General features: G+C 37.8%; 1 protein-coding gene across 1 annotated transcript; it reads right to left on the reverse strand.

Annotated features, from left to right (window-relative positions):
* Positions 1-1,807: 1,807 nt before the first annotated feature.
* On the reverse strand, positions 1,808-21,539 carry MED1 (mediator complex subunit 1). The gene is made up of 17 exons (XM_036930503.2): positions 21,300-21,539; positions 19,145-19,251; positions 17,082-17,160; positions 15,547-15,601; positions 15,310-15,442; positions 14,596-14,624; positions 12,450-12,521; positions 11,863-11,937; positions 11,341-11,414; positions 10,906-10,995; positions 10,094-10,205; positions 9,467-9,591; positions 9,084-9,202; positions 8,141-8,342; positions 6,636-6,731; positions 6,412-6,517; positions 1,808-5,293 (listed from the first exon to the last, which is right to left on the reverse strand). Exons 1-17 carry the CDS (start codon positions 21,322-21,324, stop codon positions 2,053-2,055), a joined length of 4,740 nt encoding a protein of 1,579 aa, XP_036786398.2. The 5' UTR covers positions 21,325-21,539; the 3' UTR covers positions 1,808-2,052.
* Positions 21,540-23,324: the final 1,785 nt, after the last annotated feature.

Below are 23,324 nucleotides of genomic sequence, written 5' to 3' on the forward strand. Positions count from 1 at the left end.
GGGGAAGCTGAGCCCCTGACACTATGTAGTACATTCCCCTTAATATGTTCCCCACCCAGAACAAATTTAAAAACCATGTAATTTTTTTTTCTTTTCTGCAGAAACCAATGGGATAGGATTCAAAACTAGGTGAGAAACTTGTGAGAAATCCAACCTGGTTGTATGTCTGAGAGGCTGCTACTGTATCAGCATCACAAGATAAAGCACTCTGGTATCACCTTGCCCATGTCCTCCTTAGTGTCACCCAAGACATCTGACTCTGATACGGTAACTGATAACTTTTTTTGCTCCACTTTGCAATATTTCGTTTCCTACTTCTTATTACCTTAGGACAAAAAAGTGGCAGAGTTGTTGAGAGCTGATAACCAGAAAAGGTAGAACACTAGAGGAAATCAGAAACAGGAAATAAAGCCAAAGCTGATTTTCCAATTCTGTGCTAACTCCAACCTTCAGAAGAGCTGAATATAAGAATCTTCTTCAGTATCTGATGAAGTCACTCCATTTATGACACACACACACAAATGAATCACCTGGCTTGTTTGTTTGTTTTCAATCCAGAAGAGTTGTGCTGGGGACTGTGCCCCATCCTACTGATACAGACAGATCCTGAATAGAATCATCAGGAATGGCACAGTGCAGGTGTCAAAATCAAAGTAAGGCCGCAGAATTTTGAGAGGACCCTCCAAATACTGAGACTTGTGTTGCACTCAAATGGTCTCCTGGATTTCTACATTTATGAGAAGGGCTTCTTATTGATGTCCCCCAGAATCCAGACTCAGACCTATTCCTCAAAAAGGTCCAACTGTGTTGCTACATAGTAGCAAAGATTTATCTTCATGCCCACCTAGCATTCCAGGCCTCCATTAGTTCAAGTAGGCTTGAAATTGTTTTAAGTGAACTATGGCTGCAAATTTTTAAGTTTTATCAAAGGGAGCATATAAAGTAATAAAGTGGAGTAATAAAGTCTGGGCTCCTCCTATGTGATGAAGAGAAACAAGGAGCCCATCTCTCGAGAATGGCATCAGTTCTCCTACAAACAAAATGCTGGGATATGAACTTTTGGCACACTGGAAATAGGAGAACTACTAATTCTGTAATGGTTTTCATGCCACTGGGTCAGGGATGCTGTCCCACATTAAACCTTACTACATCTGAAAACATGTTTACATCCCAAAAAGCCAGCCCAGCTTTTTTTAAAGGAAAAGAGAGACTATAATCAAAACCTCTACAGGGTAATACTTCTAATATTCATATGATGTCTGAACCCTATGAAAAACCTCCTAAAACAAAAATACAATTACGGTTTTTCTACTTAACTTCAAAGGTGGGCTCTGACTAATCTGCTTGGACCTGATGCTATAGGACCAGCACCAGCTACAAGCTCCTTACCACTAAATAAGCCTTGCTCTTCCACCTCCCATCATTTTGAACCCTGAATCTCATAGAATTAGAACACTGTATAAAAACAAAGGGTTAAAATATTACAAATAAATAGCTAAAATTATCTCCCCTCCCCCAATCACTCCTAAGAAACAGACACCAAGCATTACTTAAGTGTCCAAAATGACCAGTCCTTCATTTGCCCATGCCTCAAATGGACAACTACCTTCAAAAAGGTGAACAACCTTCATGCAAATGCATCAAGGAATGTATTGCTTTCTCATTTTCTGCCCAGCCCTTCAAATACATGCACTAAAATGAGTTAAAACATGGCCTAAAAATGCAAAAAGGGAGGAAAAAATATATGAGTATTTCCCACAAAGCTGTTTCCCACCCTTCCCTCTCCATATGCCCCTCCCACCCCCTCCCTTTAATAAACAAGTATTTTAATTTTTTCTGGCAAAGGAACAAGTGGTTCTTGGTAACCAGAATCAAACCCTATGGTTTCCCTAGTAGGGTCTAGCTATGCCTTTCTAAATTGACCCAGCTTGGTATCAAAACCATGCCATTTAAGATTCTTAAACACAAAGACAGACCTGTCTGACTCGCTCCTTGTGGTGGTTTGCCTATAAACTTTTTCTCTGGTGATGTTTTCTTGTCCTACAAAGATTCCTAATTGCCAATCAGGGCCACATCCATAAGATCGTCATCTTCCTCCCCAATCATAAAGTCAGGGCTGAGCCTTGAGGGCCTGTCTGTAGATAAGATTGTGTTACTTGTCATAGACAAGGACTGGTCTGAAGAGATGGGTGATTTAGACCAACTCTCTGGCTTGATGCTATGAGATTTTTTCTTGTCTCGGTCTTTGTCCCGGTCCCGATCCCTGTCTTTGTCTTTTACTTTCTTCTTTTCTTTTTTGTGCTTCTTATGCTTTTCTGTGCTGTATTCTGGAAGTGGTCGGATGCCATCATCTGAGCTGGGACTGTTCTGGTATGATTTCTCTGCTATGGAGGAGCCTGACTCACTTTCGCTGTCCAGATTCTGAGGGGTATATGCTGGTGACTTACTATGGCTGGGAGAGCCACGCTCATGCTTTGGAGTAGAACCACTGATGAGTGGAGAGCCATAGTTTTTGGAAGAAGCCATCTGAGGCCTGAGCCCTTCTCCACTACTTTCCCCAGGTTTCTGCAAAGTCACTTTGGCTTTAATGCTGGGAGATCCCCCATCATGCTTGCTGATGATGATTTTTGCCACACCAGTGCTCCCCACATTTTTCGCCTCTGAGGTCTTCTTAGATGAATCCACTGAGCCCCCAGGGGTGGAAATCTTTGATTTGTCTTTATCACTTTTCTCACGTTTGCCCTGGAACTCTCCTCCTGTCATGTTATGTTTGGAGGACATAGGATGAGTAGAATTTGTGCTCACCCCCATCTGGCCATCCATTGGGTCTTCACCCCCAGGACCACTGGTGACAACCCCATGCTTCAGTTTATCTATGACAGCTGTTAAAGATGGCTTCTTATTTCTGCTGGGAGATTTCCCTTTGGAACTCCCATGCTGGTTCTGAGAGGATGACATGGAAGAGCTACTTGAGGGGAAGGAAGAGGAAGATGCTGTACAAGAATTAGATGATGGGGGAGTTTTCTGAGACAGTGAGCCTGATGATCCTAACCCTGAAGATGACTTCATGCCAGTGCTTGAACTAGTTCCAGACATATGAGAACCACCAGAACCTGAACTGATAGGGGACTTGGCTTTAGAGGATGGGGGAGTCCCAGGAACAGGCTTCATCGGAGAGGCAAGCTTATCAGAGCCTCCAGGTGGCCTTGAATGAGAAGGGGATATGTTTGGTTTACTTAAAGAAGGGTTAATAAGTGATGATGGCTTCCCTTGAGGTTTCATCTTGGTGCTGCTGGAGCCACTGCTCAGTCCATGCTTGGTAATGGGAGAGGAGCCTGGCTTCCCTCCAGACTGTGATGAATTTTTGGACTGGCTAGATCCAGAAGACCCTTGGCTAGAATATATACTGCTACTTAACTTGGAACTTGATGAACTTTCTGACTTACTGCTTTTCATCTTTCCTGAGCTGGAAGCAGATGAGGAAGAAGAGGAAGAAGAATGGCTATGGTGACTTTTACTGCCTGAGGAAGACACAGAACTACCACTGGTATACTGACTGTGGGAAGAGGGCTTGCCCACCATCACCGTTCCCTTAGGAATCTGAATAGTGATTTTGGGAATAGGTGGTGTGGCAACACCTGGGGGAGTCTGAGATCTTCCTGAACTGCCCGGAGATTTAGATCCACCTGTACTGGTAGGTGGGGTGAAAGGTCGGTTAGAACTGTGAGAGGGAGACTTTCCCTCAGTGTCTGCCTTCTTCCGCTTGGGAGGCTTATCTTTGCTTTTCCCATCATTAGAAGGGGTCCGACTGCGCTTCCCTGGTTTGCTATCTAATCCTGGCCCTGACAGACTATTATTGGTGCTACTGCCTTCCTTTACCCTCTTTTGAATCTTTTCTTTCCCTAAGTCCCCGGTGGTCAATAAAGGACTCTGGCTACGACTGTGATGCTCCATAAGATCTGCAGGACCCAAAGCCTTACCACCCACTGCTATAATACTGAAATCAACTGTGTCAGCTTGGCTATTACCTTTAAATTTAGTCTCCCCATTATCACCTCCAAGCATTGGCACCCCCAAAGTATTTAGTGCCTGAGATGCAAATCCTTTGAAATCATCATTATCTCCACTTTGGCTGCTTTCATCAAAATACTCTTCTCCAAAACCACTTTGGCTCTGGCTGTTCAACAAATCAGGATTGAAATCTACTCCATCAGGAAAAAAATGATTGGTAGGAGAGTCACTGCTGGGGCTTCCAGCAGCATCTGCAATAAGGTCAGCTGGATCAGTGTATGGATTTTCATTATTATTGGTCTGAAAGACATCAGGATCAAAGAGGGCACTCTGAGAATGCCCAGAGCTTGAAGAATCTCGAACAGGGGTGCCAATTGGTGGACAATCGTCACTAGTGCTGGGAAGCTTAGAGGCTTCTTCTGCAATGTCTGAAAGGATATCAGTTACATCTGGGCCAATGCTGTCTGAACTGGATAGTCGAACCATCCTTTGAATACTGGGTTGGGGATGAGGTACTGTTTGTGGGTAGGTTGTTGGGGGAGTGCTACACTGGCTTGGAGCTGGAGTGATGTGTGGCGTATCCAGGGTGTCAGCTGTCATGTTGACATCAAAGATAGGGTTCTGTGAGTCAACATCCATTGAAAATAGCTCCCTCTGAAAGTCATCTTCAGTCTGGTGCTTGGGTTTGTCAGGTGGTAATCTTGATGACTTCTTCTTCTTTGTCTTGTTGCTTCCCGAGCACATTTCCATCCGGGGTGAGCCGGAAGAGGACTTCTGCCTTTCTAAAGGACTGCTTCCATAAAGGGTTGAGAAATCCTGGGCAGGATTATCTTTAAGAAGGTTCATGAGCATCGGGTGGTTCTTGGTGTTGCCGGCCATCGAAGAGACAGGTGGCGGCGTGTGATGAGGAGGGGTCGGACTCGAGCCAATGGTAGACCCCCCGTTCCCTGTGATTTGCAACAAACTGGTAAGAATTGGGTTCTGAGACACCTTGCTGAAGTCCTCCCCATGGCCCACCGACTCATGCCGATCTTTGATGCTCATGCTCATATTAAACAAGGTGGTAATGGGACCCCCCGGAAAGGTGTTGGTTGGTGTGGTGGTACCACTCATTGGGTTGTTGCCTGTGGTCATGCCATACCCTGGGCTGCTAGCCGGGGGCAGGTTCTTTTTCACCATGTCTTCAACTGTCTCTGCAATGAGGGACAGTGCTGGGGTGTCGGCCTGAATGGTTTCAGCTTTCCTCCGAATAGCCCTCATCGTCACAGGGATGGACATACATCTGTAAGATAAGATGGAAAAAACAGTTAACATTGCACTCGCTCCTGAATGAAATCAATTTTTCATTTGGAAAACAGGCTTCAATTTTGCCTGAGATTTAAATATGCCATCAGAGGTTTGCGGTAAGTAGTTTTCAGGTAAGGCAAGTAACCTGAAAGGCAAGAGTAAAGTGCCAGAGCTTTGGGTAAATTCATTCTAAAAAGAATCTGTCAACCATTAACTTCTTTTGAAGCACCACCAAAAACCAACCAACTATAGACATAAACAAGGGTCCAAGTAATTAGGTATCATATTGAAAACTTATAAAAAATGAACTTATTAAGAAAATGCCCTCCTTTCAGGGCTTCACATATGATTAATGGATTATATTATTTATCTTAATTAATGAACCACTAGAAAAATATTTTGGCCCATCAAGTTCTGAACTTAATGGCTTAGAGCAACCCCAAAGCTATACGGTTAAAAGTGCTACAACTCATATGAAATCCTGTTCATTTTAGGGCAAAGCACTTTTTATCTTACCAATAAATTTATATTTATAAACACATGTTTGAAAACATTTTACTTTAGAATATGTCAGCAACCTTTTTAAAGGGCAAGATAGTAACATTTTAGTCTTTTGAAGATCATATGGTTTCTGTCCAACTAATCTGCCATCTTAGTGCAAAAGCCACAATAGACAATACGTAAATGAACAGACTCTGTTCCAATGAAAATTATTTACAAATCAGGCCACTAGTACCTTCTCTAGAAACATCTCAAAATTACATATTAATGTTATCTGGGTGGTTGACTGGCTTAAGTTATCTTCCCACATACTGTCATTTCGCATGTTACAAATGTTAAGAAGTGACACAGAGGATAACTGAAAAAAGATCTCACTCTTAGTTCAGCTCTTTCCCTCCTAAAAAAACCTTAGTGTGGGGCATGAAGTAACTTACCTTACTTCCTGTTAATCTCATATTTTAAAAACCAAAGCTAATAATGTTTTGAATCCAAAAGCAGAGAAGGGTGAATTCAAACAGTGATTATGTGCTTTCCTCCTAAATTCCCAAGTCACTCTAATACTGAAAAAACACTCCTCCTAATGGGACTCTAACGGAAAAGGGCCAGTGCTACCTTTGAACAACTTTGGCAATGAAGTCATCTGTGCAGATGAGTGCATCTGACAGCCCCTTGTAGAGTTTACAGTTCACATGTGTTGAGTCCTGCACATCCATTACCACTGAAAGACAAAATATATAGGAGATATTTGAGATAGATTCAGGTTCTTACTTTTCAAAAAAAGATAAAGGGACCAAACTGCTGTTCTGAGAGAGGTGCTAGCCACCCATACAACTCACCACACACCAGGGAGTCATTCACAGGATGCTGAAAGGATACACTGAAACGGGACTCTGAGAGAGGACACACTTCAAATTGGAGGAGCCCAGGAGAATCTGAAGGCAAAGGAAAGGATCATGAAATAATCAACCAAATGTAAGACTTGAGACAAGTAGTAAATAATAATCCCTAAGTAAATGATTTCTCTCTCCTTGGAAACTAAAACCCATATTTTTTACAACAAAACTTACTAAGTCATCCACAGGAATCAGAGTCCAAGAAATGTGCCAATTTATGTTGTAAATACTCCAAACGAAGTAAGGAAATGTCAATTTTTTAAAATTACAGCATTTAATCCCTAAATTATTATTAAAGACCTTGGCAGACAAACACACTGCCTCAAAAGTGAATTCTGAAAATAAATGTCGCCAAGTGGAGTTTTTCATTCCATGTGAGAAGCAGACTTCCAGAACCACTTCCATAAACTCTGCTTTCTATCAGTGTTTGCAGCTGTTAGCCAATCAGCCCACAGTTTGGTAGGCATGGAGGTAAAAGCCACAATCTAAAACATTTGTGCCAAACACACATATATCCAACTGTCATTATAGGTTCGTAAGCAAAACATGCTGATAGCCCAGAGACTGGATCATATACTTTCTTGGGAAAAAGCATGTAGTAGGACTAACTTCATAACTACCTTACAAAATTACCTTTAGATGCCCTGAAGCTATTTGGAGAATTCTCCTAGGATTCAAATACATGTAATAGAACAACAATAAAGCACACATGCATATGTGTCATTACTCCAGTATGCTAAAATCACTCATTTCTAAAGCAATTCTTACTCCCATAAAAGGTATCTCCTGATTTACCATCCCTGTTTCTTCTTGCCTGCCATTTGCACTGATACTTCTCTATCACTTAAGTACTATACAACTAAGGTAAAAACATTAACTGTGGCTAACAAGGGCAGCCAAAATTCTTATCAAGGCTTCTAAGAGCAAATTGTTTGAAAAAATATCAGCATTCCAGAATCTTGGGAGAAAAAGAAAAGAGCACAGGTCTCATACCCCTTTTTAAGATACAAGATTAAGTTCTCCAAAGAATGGGGAGAAGAAGACTTAAAACTAAAAGCTGGGAAGAATTGTCCTAACAACAGAAACCAAGACTCTCTTTCTACAGCATCTCAATTTCTATCTTCATTATCTGCTGCAAGTTTCTACTTTATATATCTTAGATACTAATTATATCATTATATGCAGAAAAAGATTTAAGTCCATTGCAAAATAATACTGGTTTCCAAATGCCAATTTACAGATTGAGTCCATCAAAATTATCTGTGGAGCTTAAACTAGATTCCAAACTCATCCCATTGAGGTTCTAATTCAGTTCTTTTGGGTATGGAAACCAAATCTCTGTATTTTTAAAAGCTCTACAGGTAATGTGATGGGCCATCAAAATTAGAGAACTGCTAGAATAATCAGTTTCCCCCTTCTAATAAATAATTCAAAGAGAAAGGCAGTACCTTCTTTCAGAATAGTTCTTTTAACACAGCTTCCAATTAGCGTATTATAGGCCACTTGGTGTCTGATCAAATTTAGGATAAGTGGAACCCGGCCAGGGTGCTGAAAGGTGATTTTGCTAACAAGGGTTCCCTGTAGACTTCTGCCATCTGGAAGAGGAGCATCCTTGTTGAGGAAATAGCAGTGCTGCTGACCCGGAAGAGCCTGGGCAAAAAGAAGAAAGGGAACAAATTCTATTTACTCATCTGTTGTACTCCAACCACAAACTACCCTGAAAAACCTTGCTCCTCAAAAATCAGCAATTTCTTAGTGAATAACAGAACTCCACAGGGCATTCTTTGGTCAACTGATGTTATAAATGCCAATTACTCATCTGACTAAAAAGACCCCTTTTTGTTAAAGATTTGCTAGTGGTTTGCTAGCCTAGTCAAAACATAAAAATTACCTCACAATCTGCATAAAAAGTACCCAAACCATAAATACACAATCTGTACTTTTAATAAAACACCCTATAATAATGCAGCCAGAATTTGGGAACTACTTTAGACTATCATAAACATTCAAATATATTCAAGTCCAGATGAGGTTTTGGAACCTTCCTTAATTTATTCATTCTAGCACCATTTTCTCTGTATGTACTTGATGGACCTTTCCAGATTTTAAGTTCATGGCACTTGAAAGAATTAAATAGTAAGAATTCTTTAACACCTATTTAAAAGCTTGTAGAAGTTAAGAATACCATTAGAGGACTGTCATCCAAAATTTCAACAATGAAATGGACATTTTTGTTTCCTGACTTGGGAAGCTCATGCTTGCTTTCTTCAGTATGTTTCAGATATGATCCAATGGTCCAAAAGAATGTTATCTGACCTCAATAATCCTATAAAGGAAGATTCTGATCTTGGGTCTAAACATAACCTGTAACAATCCATAGGGCTTACTTACAGCATAAAATCGCATGTTGTGATTCAAGGGTAGGGGGTCAGGGTCCTTTGACAGCTCAAATTGAGTGATCAGTTCATACAGGGGAACATAAGTTGGTTGAGTTTCAAACAATGGAATTCCTGGAAAAACAAGATCAATATACATAATGATCACAATAAAATCAAAATTTCAATAGCTCAGTTTTCCCCTCATGACTTCTACCTCTTTTGGCCATGTTTCAAAAAGCACTTACTAAGCGTTTACTAGTACAAAGTACCATAACATCTATACCCATCAGTACTTTTTTAAGGCCTGCAAAACTGAATGAGGTCTAAAATAATCTAAATTTGCAGTATGATTTTCACATTTGTGTTAACTATTAGCTGTTGATGCTTAAAACTCACCTGTGCAGTTCTGAAGTTTCTGAACAAATGCTCTAGATACTGGAATTGGCTGGGGAAATTTCAAGAAGAAACAAGCAGGAAGATCAACACTGTTGGCACTGGTGACTGAAGAAAAAGAAGGGGTCCTTCAAAAAAAGAAGGGGAAGGGTTGAATTTTTTTTATGAAAATGAAAAATCTATCCCATTCTTAAACATGTCTCTATCATATAAACACCTATTCACAAAGCCTACCAAAAGCTCACTCTTTGATCTTTCTTCCTCCAATTCCAAAACATTCTATTAACTCTAACATATTCAGGCAAACATCTATCCTGAGGCATGTTCTCTAATTATTACTCCAATATAACCCTAAATCAACATGAATGCCGTAAGATAAAATGAAGCAATCATTAAACCAGAGGGATCAGCACAGTTCTCTTCTCTTTCAGGATAGAGAACATGTTTTATGAGCAGACTTCAGAAAGAAACACTTAAATAGATAATGAAAAGAGAAATTAAATGGATAAAACAAAAAGCCAATCTTTAAAAAGTGGGGGAAGAGCCAAGTATAAGTAATACTTGTTTCATATGGGCTTGAAGTTGAAAAAATTGACTTTGTTATCCTAGAATTATATTAAACTTACTTACCATTTGTTGTCAACTGGATGTGACCCCATAATTAATGGTGCAATTGGGAGTTTATACATAACAGATGTCCCTTCAATTGTCACTGATGCATTCATGCCCAAAGACCGAGGAACTGGGAAGAGGGGAAAAAAGTAATTCTCCAAAGCACCACAAACTTATTAGGATCTTAACATTAAAAAAAAAAAAAGACATATACACACAAAAAAACAGGCCAATTTATGCATAATTTGTCAGCCCTATTTGTCAGATATTATAATGCCTATATATTTTAGAAATGTTAAGTTTATTTTTAGCCAACTCATGTTTCTCTGTGAGTAAATAAAACAAAATACAGAGAACACAATCCAAGGAAAGTTTTTTAAAAGGCTCATTACTGACATATACATAGTTTCTCCAACGTCAGAGTGCATTTAAATAGAATTATAGTTACAGGATAGTCAATGATTGAAGTAACCAAATAAGGTATTACACCATTTCTCATTATGTGTCAGCATATTAAAATACAAACAAAATAGTATCCATTTTTGTAATTCTTGAGTAAGTTTATTAAGTTTCTTCACCTTTAAAGTATTGACTTAAAGGAAATTATTTCAAGTCAGATGCTTTATATCTTTTCATTCACTAACTCATTAGGTTTTTATTATTATATGTGTATCTTGTGTGTGTGTGTCTATCAGGTGCAAACTCTGGTAGAGATGGCAAACTTAGGAAGTAGCAAACCAGGAGAACAGAAAGCCCAGACATTCAAAATTTTAAAAATATTTTGTAAACACTGGACAGAACCTTCAGTTGCTTTACAGTTGAAGTCTTACCATTATTTTCATGCAAAATGATGGGAGATGTAGTCTTATCATCAAGCAGGTCAGAAGGAGAGGCATAGTACTTCAAGTTCATTAAGTGACCTATAGAAAAAAAATTATCAGTACATCTGTATCAGGTAAATTATAAAGAAAGAAAAGCATTCCCATTTCTATAAACTATATACAAGAAAATAGACTGACAGATAAGGACTTATGCTCCAAAGCAGCTTATGAAATATGACAGTAGTGTAAATACTGATTCTAGTGGCAACAATTTACTTTGTAATTAAAAATTATAATAAAGCTGGAGAGGACAGGTGTTGACACCTTAGAAAAACTGACTGATTATTTTCTCCCTCTACTTATAAACCCAAGATGATGATTTAAATAATGACCCCTCAACTAAAATTAGATATTTTTCTAAATAAGCAAAATAGGATCACATACCGCCACTTCTTGGAGTGAGATAGCCAACACTTCCATGAAGAATCTTATCCAAGGGACCAGCATTGGTTGCTTTCCTGCAAGACGAATGATCTAGGTTTACTTGTATATAAGTCTTAAAGGTATTAGTGCACAATGTGATGAATCCAGCTCTTATTAAGTCTTATAATACTACTCTAATGCCTCTGTGCTGTAATTGGGTATGTAACAATTATATTTCACCTTCAAAGTGAAGGAATTATTCCCAAGTGTATATTAGTATGTAATATGGTAAACAAAAATTACAATAGACTGCTTATCAGATGGGAGGCTAAGTTTGACAAATCTTCATATAAAACCTGTGGTTCTTTTTAATGAACTTATGGATAATGATACTCAGTAAATGGAATGCAACCATCACTTGGGAAGAGAAAGCAGATAGACAAGATGTATAATAAAACAGGACCTTAGAAATCCCCTAGATGAAACTTTAAGAACACGGTATCCAGAAAGGTCATATAGAATTGACAACTTAGATGGTCTTACCAATACATAACTGCCATTTTTGATAGATCTTGTTCTAAGGATTGGAGAGCCAAATACATTTTAGTCTTCAGTTTGCTAGAAAGTATGTGAAGAGAATGAGAGTTAAATAATTGAAAAATATACATATCCACATATCCACAAACATTAAACAGAAAATCTAGAGGGCAAGTCTATACTAGAGGCAATTAAAAAATCCATAAAAAACAAACCTTTAGAAGGTTAAAAAGAAAAAATATCAATAGTGATTTCTCAAAGCTAATTTTTATCTGTTTAAAAGAGCCTAGCAGAATAATAGAATCCCAGGTAGGTTGAAAAAAAAGATAAACTTGTAACACAATACCTACTTTGTTTCAGCCTAAAAATAGATATGCTAAAGACATCTCAAAAATATAACTTTCAGCATTATAATCCATTACTGCAGATACTGTTTATTTAAAATAGGCTTAAAAGACAAAGTTGAAAGCTGAGCTATACATTGTCAGAATAAGAAGGAATCAAAGACAGAAGATGTAGCAAATTTCTAAGCACAAAATGGTTTCTAGATTCATATTGATTTTACCAACAAAAGCAAAAATAGTAATACTTACTTGTCCCCTGGAAGGTTATAAAGATTAACAAGACCCTTAAGGTGCTTAGAAAATTCATCAAAATTTTTTTCCCTATAGGGAGTTTAGGGGAGAGGAAGGAGAATAAAACATACAATTACTACTCAATCTCAATAGCAAAGTACCAAAAGTCGTGGCTATATAAAACTAATTTTACTAATTTGCTTTATTTTTTTTCTCCCAGCCAGTTTTCTAAACCAGTCAAAAGTAGCAAAAGAAATGAAATGTTTCCTTTCTCTGCCCCATTTTTCTGGAAAAGGTGCTAATAAGCAATATAAAAGAAAGTCAAAAGATCTAACAATTCATATACTACTTTGCTCCAAAGTAATGAGAGTTGGTTTAAATAAATCACTTTTTCTTCTTAATATGTAACCAAAATGACTGGACGTCATGAAGAAAAATAACAATTGGAGAGAAAATGGAAGTAATTTGGGAAGACAGAATATTTGCATATAAACGGCAACATAAGAACAGAGAAGGAAAATGAACACGAGGAGAGAGATCGGAGATCTAGAGAAAAGGGAATTAGTACTATGGAGGCAAACCACACATTCCAATATGTTCCCATGAGTAGATCTGCTCCAGGGAGAAGAAACTATTACCATGACCCTTGGCTTCCTAGAATCCAGTATTTACGGCTGGATTCTTAGTCAAACGGGCTTCTGTGAGCAGGCTTTGGAATCCAACACAATTGAACAATTCTAACTCTCTGTTATCCTTTTTCAGATTAAGAAAAAAAAATGTCTCTTGAAAGCTAAATTACCCTGACAAAATCAGCTACTTGGGTCAGGCATTTACTGAACATTTGTTGAACACTTACTGCCCAAAGTGCCATGAAGACAGTAAAAGGAAACAAGAGCAGCAGCAAAATTTATTTCTAGCTTAAAATTACCATCTGTACTAGTAACCTCACTAGAGGGGGTGAGGATCTGCTCATGCAGGTAACTGCTGAACCACTGTGCTGTACATTTAAAACCAATGTAAGATTGTGTATCAACAATACTTCAATTAGAAAAAAATTCCCATCTACACAAAGTGACCAAAAATATCAGGTAAAAGCTAATATTCTGAGATTTCCACTTCCAAAGATGCTTACAAATTAACTTTAGAACACCATGAGTTCAAAAGTTTGTGCAGTCTCCTACTCCAGATTAGAACCAGAATATTGCCTTACTTGTCTATTCTGATAATACACCTTTGCTAGACTTAGTGACTCAATGAAATCACAGAAAATTTTTTTTTTATGTAGCACTGCATTTTTTTAAGCTGGTTCAAATTTTGTGCACTTGGCTATAAGCACATTAAACTGATTGTTGAAAAGGCTGAATGTAAAATTATTTCCTTAATAATAATACCCTTCCAAGACATCTCCATGTGGCATTTGAGAACTTCTCTATATAAAATTGGTGTAATGACTTTCTCATATTCCCAGAAAGTTAATTCTGGGTTTACATTTAAGCATGGAAATTCCTACTCAATTCAAAGGGAAAAGATAAGTCAATGGAAAAAGCCATCAGTTGCTATAACAGACTGTCTTCAAGGGCTGTCCTCTAGCACTTCACTATGATGGGAGTTTATCACATATATACCTTAAGTGTAAAGCAGTTTTCCTCAAAATTAGAATGGAAAAAAGTTCCTTTCATGGTATAGATGCCATTTTCTCAAGCCTTTTCTGATTTAAATTAGATTCTCTTTATTTTTGTTCCACACAGAATTCCTGTCTAGATCAGTAGTTCTCAACCAGGAAAGATTTTGCCCTCCAGGGGCCCTTTGACAACATCAAGGTATTTTTACATCACAACCAGGAGATAGTACTGGCCAACCAGTGGGGAGAGGCCAGGGATACTGCTAGCCATTCTGCAAGGCACAAGGCAGGCTCCCAGAGCAAAGAACTTTCCAGTCCAATTGTCAGTACTACCAAAGTTGAGAAACCCAAGGACAGATTAAGTAGAATAAGAAATCAAGCTAAGTTGACTCTGAGAAATGAGTAAGTTGAGAATCTGAAAAACCTTGACCCAAGAAAATAAATTTGTTTCTCAGAAAAGTAACTTCTGACCAGCCTCAAAACCTAGCTATAAAGAACAGCACTGTCTGCCCATATCAGTGAATATAAATGTCATTTGCTCACCTTAGCTGCTGTACAAGCTCTGGGCAGCTCTGAAATTAAAGAAATTATATTAAAATTTTAAACTACTTTAAGACTTCTGAAGACATTCAAAGTTTTCTCTTGTACTAACAATACATGCTTTATAACAAAAACATTAAAACTATAGAAGGTACTTATATTAAGATATCAAAAAGCATCTTCTTTCTACTTGGTAAACCATGGGTTGGGGTGGGAAATTAAAGATCAAAAAAGAATCAATTTTCAGTGACTTGTATAAAACATCAGGACCTCTCTAATGCCATCATTGGACTCCATATCCACATGTCTGGTTACACACATTATATATTCAATTCTGTTACAGGATGTTTCAGAGATATTAGTTATGCAGAGGATTATCTGTCCTTCTTGATTATAAGTTCTTTGAAGATAGGAACTTCCAAGTTATTTATCTCTGTATCCCTTGCACTAACTGTTCAATTGCGGCTCATGTTTGTTGATATGAAATGGAAAGGGTACCTCTGGTGTTTCCAACTGTCAAAGCCTTTGGATGATGTCAGAGATGGACCCGTGTTATTCTAAATCCTATTCTTTAACTACTGATATTGTAGTTCATCACATCATCACTACAGTGGCTCATGAGAAACCTTAACCCAACCTACTTCAAACCCCAACAATTCAAAGTTAATGTCCCTATGTAAACCCCACAGATTCCAATAAAATATCAACAACACATACCATAGGATTCTCCCCATGGTGAGCAACTTTTACATCACAAAGCTGTCCTGCAGGATCTAACTGCACTTCCACATAGAACATATCTGACGTGATGTAACATTCAGTGCCACTGGCACTGAGATGAGAGCCCAGTCTAGCAGAAACAAACCAAAACAAAAATTAATAGAAGACACATAAATAAAACTACCCAAAGTCAACACTAAGTTAAACATTTTTGCCTACAGATAGACTACTTACCCATTCTGTCTTGCTATAGACTCCAAACGGTCAGTCATTGCTGGTAAAGATGTTACTATAAAAGGGTGAAAAAAGGAAATCAAAAAGGATGCTCCAAATCAATTCTATTCTTCAGACAGAAACATCCTGAGAAGTATATCCATCCTTCCAAAGCCATACACATCAATTGTTCAAATGCTTATAATTTATACAAAGTTAACATTAGTAAGGCTTAGCTCTGACTTAAGCAGTAATAATGGTTGCATTATTTATTGGGACAAGTTATCTTTAATTTAAAGAAGACACATTTATCTGCTAGTGCTAGAATAAACAAGATTAACATTAAAACCAACATAAAAACAAGCACTCAATGTTCACAGTGGTGTTACTCACAATAGCCAAAAGGTGAAAACAAACCAAGAGTCCATCAGTGGATGAATGGTTAAACAAAATGTGATACATATATATATACAATGAAATATTCATTTCTCTTAAGAAAATTCTGATACAAAATAGATGAACTTTGAACATATTATGCTAAATGAAATAAGCCAATCACAAAAGGATAAATACTATATGATTCCACTTATATGAAGTACCTAGAGCAGTGAAATTCTTAGAGACAGGAAATAGAATAGTGGTTACCAAGAATTGGGGAGAGGGGGAAATGAGGAGGTTATAGTTTAATTGGTACAAAGTTTCAGCTTGAGAAGATTAAAAAGTTCTGGAGACGGTTGGTTAGTGGTGATGGTTGCACAATGTGAATGTACTTAATGCCAGTGAACTCTACATTTAAACTGGTAAAAATGGTAAATCTTACATTTTACCACAACTTAAAAAAAAAAAGCAATAGCCTCCACCTCCACATAGTATGATACTTCAACACATTGGGAGGGCCACCAGAGTTTTCAACGTTGGAACTCTGTGTTGTGCTGCAAGTAACCTACTCCCACAAAAGTGGGGTCCTCTATATTTTGATGAACTAAATGGGGTTTCTTATCAGGGAAAGAAATTTTGGAAGGGGTAATAAAGGTTGTAGGAACCCACTCTGACTTGAAATTTCAAAGGAAATCCAAGGTGGGAGAAAAAACAGTATTTAGCTGAATCAGGTTTTTTTTGTGATGATCAGAATAAAATTTGTTTTTAATTTTTATTTCCCAATTAGAAGTAGTAATTATAAGCATGAAAATCAAGCTCATGATTTAAATGTTTGCTTTCCTGAAAACATTATCCATAAACATATAAAAATCTCTTAAGAGTTAAAATCTTCTTATTGAGAGTTAATTAGAAGAGACTATGTAAAGGGAAAAAAAAAGAAGTTTCTTCTGCTGTCTTACAGTTACTATCATAATTCTTTTGAGTAGCTTCCAAAATAGGATCAAAAATAAATGTTTCAAAAGTTTAGGGTAAGAGCGCATCTGAACTCCATAATGAAAGCAAGAGCAACACCTAGTATAGAAGGTTGACCTATCTCAATTTATATTTCTAGTGTAAGTATAATCTTTCTTAAACTGGGGGCTTTAAGAAATCAGCATATTTCAAAGATGTTTACAAACCTTTAAGAGCTTTCTGCAATGTCTCCAAACAGCTGACCAAATGCTGGTGACCTCCAGAACTCATTACAACCCTCTTTTCCTGTGTTTAGTAAGAAAACATTTGAGGTAAAAATTAACCAAACCAACAGTGTTTCGTGTAAATGTACACACTGTCCTAGTAGTAATACTTCAGGATAGGTTATATATTATAGTCTGTATACTCTAGATAGTCTATGTTACTATCAATCCATCCAAGTTCATATACACAGATATATCCATATCTATATCCATATCCATGACAGTAGAAAAATATACTCCCAGATCTAAAATAAGATAACCTTTGGGGAAAAATTAAGGAGAATCACAATGTAATAAATGAGATCAGCCTCCTATAAAATAACTACACTCAAAGATTTAGTCAGTTGAATGGGATGGCTCAGATTTGGCAGTTCTCAAATCCAACAAGGTGATTTGTATGTAATCTAAGACAGAGAACCAGACTATAGTAAAACCAGATTGACTTTGAGAAACAGACCATGTAATCTAGAAAAGGGACTCCAAATAGCAAAATATTTGGCATAGTTTTTCTAACCCTATCTAAGGGAAGAAGTTTCCCTCTATACAACATTCCAGTCTCTGAAAATGTGAACAGTTTTATGCTACAAGGACAGCTTTTTGAGCTTTTCCATGCCCTAAATCCATCTTTTTTTCTCTAACTCTACCCTCACAAAACAAAACATGTGATTAATCAATAATCTGACGTTGAATAGACAAGGGAGTGCTCTGGACAATGAATACTAGTATTTTCATAACCGTAAAGATAAAACCCTCTGTTGTAAATTAATAAATTGGCATTCTGATGCACATGTTAATCTACTGATATTTTATTTGTCAGTTGTTGAAAACTCTTCTAAGTCTTAGTATACCAATAAAATGAGGTTTCTGAATCTGCAAAATTGAGAAGTAGACAATGGAAGCTCTGGTGTCCAAACCAACATACTTGTACTCCAACAAAGGGTCTTAGTAGCTACTTGGAGCTCCTCTATTTCATGGTGTCTTTCTAATGATAGCTTCATTTATAAAACATATTTCAAACTAGAATATGGCTACCTTGTAATACAAAAATGACAACCTCTGAATTCCCAGACTGAAAAAAATCACCATTCTTTTACTTAAGACTTTAAAAAACCCAAAACCTATGTACACAATCCTGGGCCAGAAGATACACATATATTTGTAAAATTGACAGTTACAGAAATCTTTTAGAAACACAACACTTTGCTATCCATAATCTCATTCAATCCTTACAACAAAAAACTGTATGGTAAAGAAGACCGGTATTGTGTGCCTCTATTTTCCAGATGAGGAAACTGAGACTCAGAGATTATTAATAAATCTAAACTGAATTTACTCTGGACCCAAAATGAGGTTTGGTGGGGAGCAGGAGATACTTGCATTTAAGTATTAGTATATATATGGAAAAGTATATGAATCTTAAGTGAAGAGATTCATGAATCATCAGCAAGTGAAAACATCCATATAACCATTGCCCAGGTAAAAGTTTTCTTTCCATCATTTGATTACTACTGGAATCATATGGATGATCTTTTAACGTCCAGGTACCACACTGTCTTCCACTTAACTAAGGGCTCCCCATACTGGTGAAAGACTAAGGTAGTAGTAGTGTAGAGAAAGAGGTTAACAAGATGAACTGTAAACTCTACTAGTAATATAAATACAATGAAAAGTACTATCACATTAGAATCTAGAAGCTTAATAGGAAGTGAAGAATAAATGGCTCTCTACACCACTCTATCACATTGTGTCTCTTATAGGTATATTTCTTAGCACCTTTGCCTGAAGTACCCCAAAGTACTGCAACTTATGATTAGCACATTTTATAAATAAATCTTCTTAGGTAGACTCTTAAGGTTGATAGCCACCAAGTATGTACTCATGTGTTTAGATAAATCAAACTTGAAGACATATTATAATAACTAGTTTGAAAAACTCTACACTGGGAACTTGGCTTATTAAATAATTATCTATGCACAGCACTTTATAAACTTTACCACAATCCTCACCATGACTTGCCGTACAAGCTTAATGGTTTCACTCCAAGGTCTATTTTGGTTAAATTTTGCATGGAGTCGTTCCAAGAGAGAGCTCATCTTACTCAGTTTTTCTGACTCTACAATATAAATCAGAAAACATCATTAGAAACTTTTCTTTCAAGACCTTCCATGGTTTCTCTTGCAAATGAAATCCCCATACTTCATCCTGGCAAGAACTCAGTAGAAAATTTTTTCACTTTCATTTGCTTCAAAACAAACATATTAAAAATAATTTATTTTTAATTAGACAAGACACCCAAATTATGGGTCTAATCTAGAGGACACCATAGAACAAGACTGCTTTCTATTCAAACTTTTAATGAAAACCAAAAAAGAACTATCTCTAATGTTTCAAGGTCAGGACTAAAATTAAGTGACAAAATCATTTCACCATATGCATGAAATCCCTTGCATGATATATGTAGAACATACATGGCCTTACTGTTGTTAGTGGTTTTCAATGTGAAAATACAGCCTTTAATCTTCTGACATAACTTTAACAGATCAGTTTATAAGTATTACCAAGTAACCAGGCTTTATTTGCCATTCAGATTTTTCGTATTTTAATTCAAACTAAAATTACATGGACAGGAAAGATGTCAATGACTAAAGGATTGAGTTTCCAGCGGAGGTAAGAGAAAGGTAGAAGAAAATGGCTCCTGGACTGTGGGTAAATAAACCTTTGTCCTCCAACCCCACTTGAATTCTTCTGCTGCTTAGTGTGAGCAAGAACCTATGCTAGAGACCTCTGGCAATGCAAAAACACACAGTATGCCTGAGGTGACACATGTGACGGGTCTATTAAGTTAATGTGGAAATAACCATCACACAAAGCAAAGTAAGATATACTTGTAAACAGAACTTTTTAAAGATATTCTTAAAATCAGAATTTTTTAAATTACTACTGAAATGCAAAATAAGATACTATTTAAAAAAATTTTTAAGAGTATTGAAATGCGAAGAAAGAAAACTTCATAATTAGTTGCGCTTATGTTAGAGAAAACGTTGACAGTTGATGTTGGCATTGAAAGAAAAACAATGTCAACGAAGTTGAAGCATTGACATCTTCTAAATCAAGATTCAAACTTCTTCCAATGCCCACAGGTTCTGGAAAAATGATTTGCGGGCCATTTCGCCAGTGTGTTGTTCTGGACACATTTTTGGTAATTCCCATTTTCGAGACTCATTCATTCAAGCACTATTTTACATGCTGGGGATACAGCAGTGAACAAACTAGACAAAATTTCTGCCTCAACAAGTTTCTATTTTAACTTTGTCATTCCTCTGTACCCAGGAGTATACCGTTTTTTTACTCCTGGAAACACACCTTCCCTTCTTTTCCTTGAGAAGTCTAATGACAAATATCTTTACACAAATGAACAACATTTTCTGGGCAAATATTATGTGCCAAGGACAATACAAGGATGAGTAAGGGAAGGTCCCTGACCTATGAAGTTCAGAGTAAAGTGGAGATGAGTGAACAGTAACACAATGATCTGTATTAACAGAACTACACCCAAAATGATAAGGAAGCAGTTAAAATGGAGTGTGTAACTTTTAGAAAATCTAAGTAAGTTTCCACAAAGTTGTTTTTCAGAAGTTCTAAGTTACTCCAGCCACTGAAAGGATGAATCCAAAGCATTTTTTAAAGTATATAATAGCACCAGATCGGAACACTGTGACATTCTGGGGAACTGCAGGCCTTTAATATTATAAAGACCTACTTTCCTTCACGCCAAAACATCCTCCAGTAAGTTGGCACCTAGCTCTGTATTACTGTTTTTGTCATTATTCAGATATCTCTTCTGGAACGAGGTGTAAGCATGTTTTAGATTCATTCACTTTGTCTCCCTTCATTTTAGGCTAAAAATGCCCCAAGGCCCAAATGATTGCCCCTAGCTAAGCTGGAAACCTTCCGAGAAGTTGGGAGCCCCCATTACCCCAAAGTCGGAGCTATCACCATGGCAGGCAGTGAGATCTGAAATTCACACATAGCCCGCCTCTTGGACTCTGCGCCCTGGAGACCGTGGCCCCACCTGAGGTATCGGCCCCCTAGCTCTTTGCACAGACTGGATCCCCCAGGCTGTTTGCCGCCCCGTGCTTTCCCCCTCAGTCACTCACTCACCCTCGGTTTCCCCCTGAGCCTTCATCCTGACGGTGGTGAGGGCCTAAGTCCTACACAAGAGGATAAGCCCTTCCCCACCGCCAACGAGGGAACCAAGTTGGTTCAGGCTCCCGGGAAAAAGGGTTCCAGCAACCCCCACTCTTCCCGGGAAGGTTCAGTCTGAAGTCCCCGGCGGCAAAAAGAGTAAGGTACTCGCGGCCGCCGCCATCTTCCCCAACGGAACTTGCTAAATATCGCGAGATTAACCGTGATCTGCGAGAAAGAGAAAAAGGGCTGGGTACTAAAATATCGCGAAAATGGTGAATGTGGTGCTTCTCGCGAGATTCTTAGAACAGTTCCTTCCTTTAGCTGTTGGCTGTCTCGTACTTAACGTTGCGTGTTGTACACTTTGCTTCTCTGTTGCTCTCGGCCTTCTTCGGTTATCGGCGTTTTCTTTTTGGCATTTAAGCAGTTCGCAAATTAAAATCCCTGGCTCTCTTTACTGAAAGACTAGTTTTTTGAAGAATGCTGGCATCAGGAATATTAAAATAATACTCTTTCTTGAGATGCTAGGTGGAGTAATTATGCCATAAAAAAAGATAATTGGCACTTTGTAACATAGTGTTTCAAGCCAGCTCAATACATTTAATTCCCATTTCCTATTTTTGAATTTCAGAAGTATTTCTGAAGCAATTACAAGTTTTTATTTTTTGAAGATCTGGGAGGTGGGATTGAAGTAAACTTGTTTGCAGCAGTCAGAGCATCAGATGGTATTATATGTAGGGTTCCAAAGTTCACAACTGATTGTGTCCCTTTTTTGTAATCATAATGAAAGTAAGCAGTTGAGCTATTCAACACTACAAGTCACAAAGAATGTGTTGGCATATCTCATTCCAGTAAACCCTCACAAAGAGAAATCTAGTAATGCTGAGAAGTTGATAGCCTCTACAACTGAAGAACCAAGCTAGCACTGGGTGAAAATTCTTGATGTAGTTAAGGCTTTTTTTTTTCTTTAATGTTCTTTTTCCATACACATCCTTTAAAATATCAGCTGAAAATGGGGATTTGCCTAGTTTGCTTCAAGGATATTAAGCAGTGGCTTTCTACTAGCTCTCTAGTCTCAGGCATTTCCCACATTTCAAAAATGCTATTCGAACATCCTCCAAAGCCTTCCCAGCAGATGACTACAGTTCAGGTGAGCACCTAGGCATAGCAGTGTAAATCTAATGAGAACAAATCTTTGGAAATGACTGCGAACATGGTTATTGCCATAGAAATGTAATCATGCTCCTTAATAGTAGAATTCAATTTTTTTTTATTCTTTCCTTTGAGTGACTACACAGTGAGTTTTTTTGGAGCAGGAATTGCCCCTCATTTCTGAGTGCCCATCACTAAACATTGTTCTTGGATCTACTAGGCAAATCTACAAAGCCTTGCTTAGACTCAGCCCTTCTCCCCTTGCTGGTTGTCAGCCACACTGGCTTCTTTCATGTGCAAAAAATTCCTGCGCTCCTTCCCCTCTCAACGTCCTTGCACAGGCCTGTTTAACTGCTAGGATGCCTTCTCCCACCTCACCCCCTTTACCTCGTTAAGGCCCTCTTTCTCAGATCTCAGTTTAAAGTCTTTAGAGAAACAAGCCTTCTCTAACCCCTAATTTGATCAGGTTCTCTGTTATATTATCACAAACTTCTCCTTAGCACTTTGACCATCAAAATTAATTAAATACATGATGATTTGTTAAGTGCCTGTCTTCCCTGCTAGACTGTCAACTCCAGGAGGGCTGCACTGGGTCTGTTTCTTCCACTACTGGGTAATGACATTGCCTAGCCCAGCTCCTGATACCTGTTAGAGACTCAATGCATATTGTTGGGATAAACTGATAGGGTTGCCACAGTGAAGGAAACTAACAACAAAACGAAAAGGCAATCTACTGAATGGGAAAGATATTTGCAAATGATATATCTAATAAGGAATTGATATCCAAGATATATAAAGAACTCATAAAGTTCAACTCCAAAAAAACAAATAATCCAATTAAAAAACAGG

Source organism: Manis pentadactyla, chromosome 4 (genome assembly GCF_030020395.1).
Source record: "Manis pentadactyla isolate mManPen7 chromosome 4, mManPen7.hap1, whole genome shotgun sequence".
NCBI lineage: Eukaryota > Metazoa > Chordata > Mammalia > Pholidota > Manidae > Manis > Manis pentadactyla.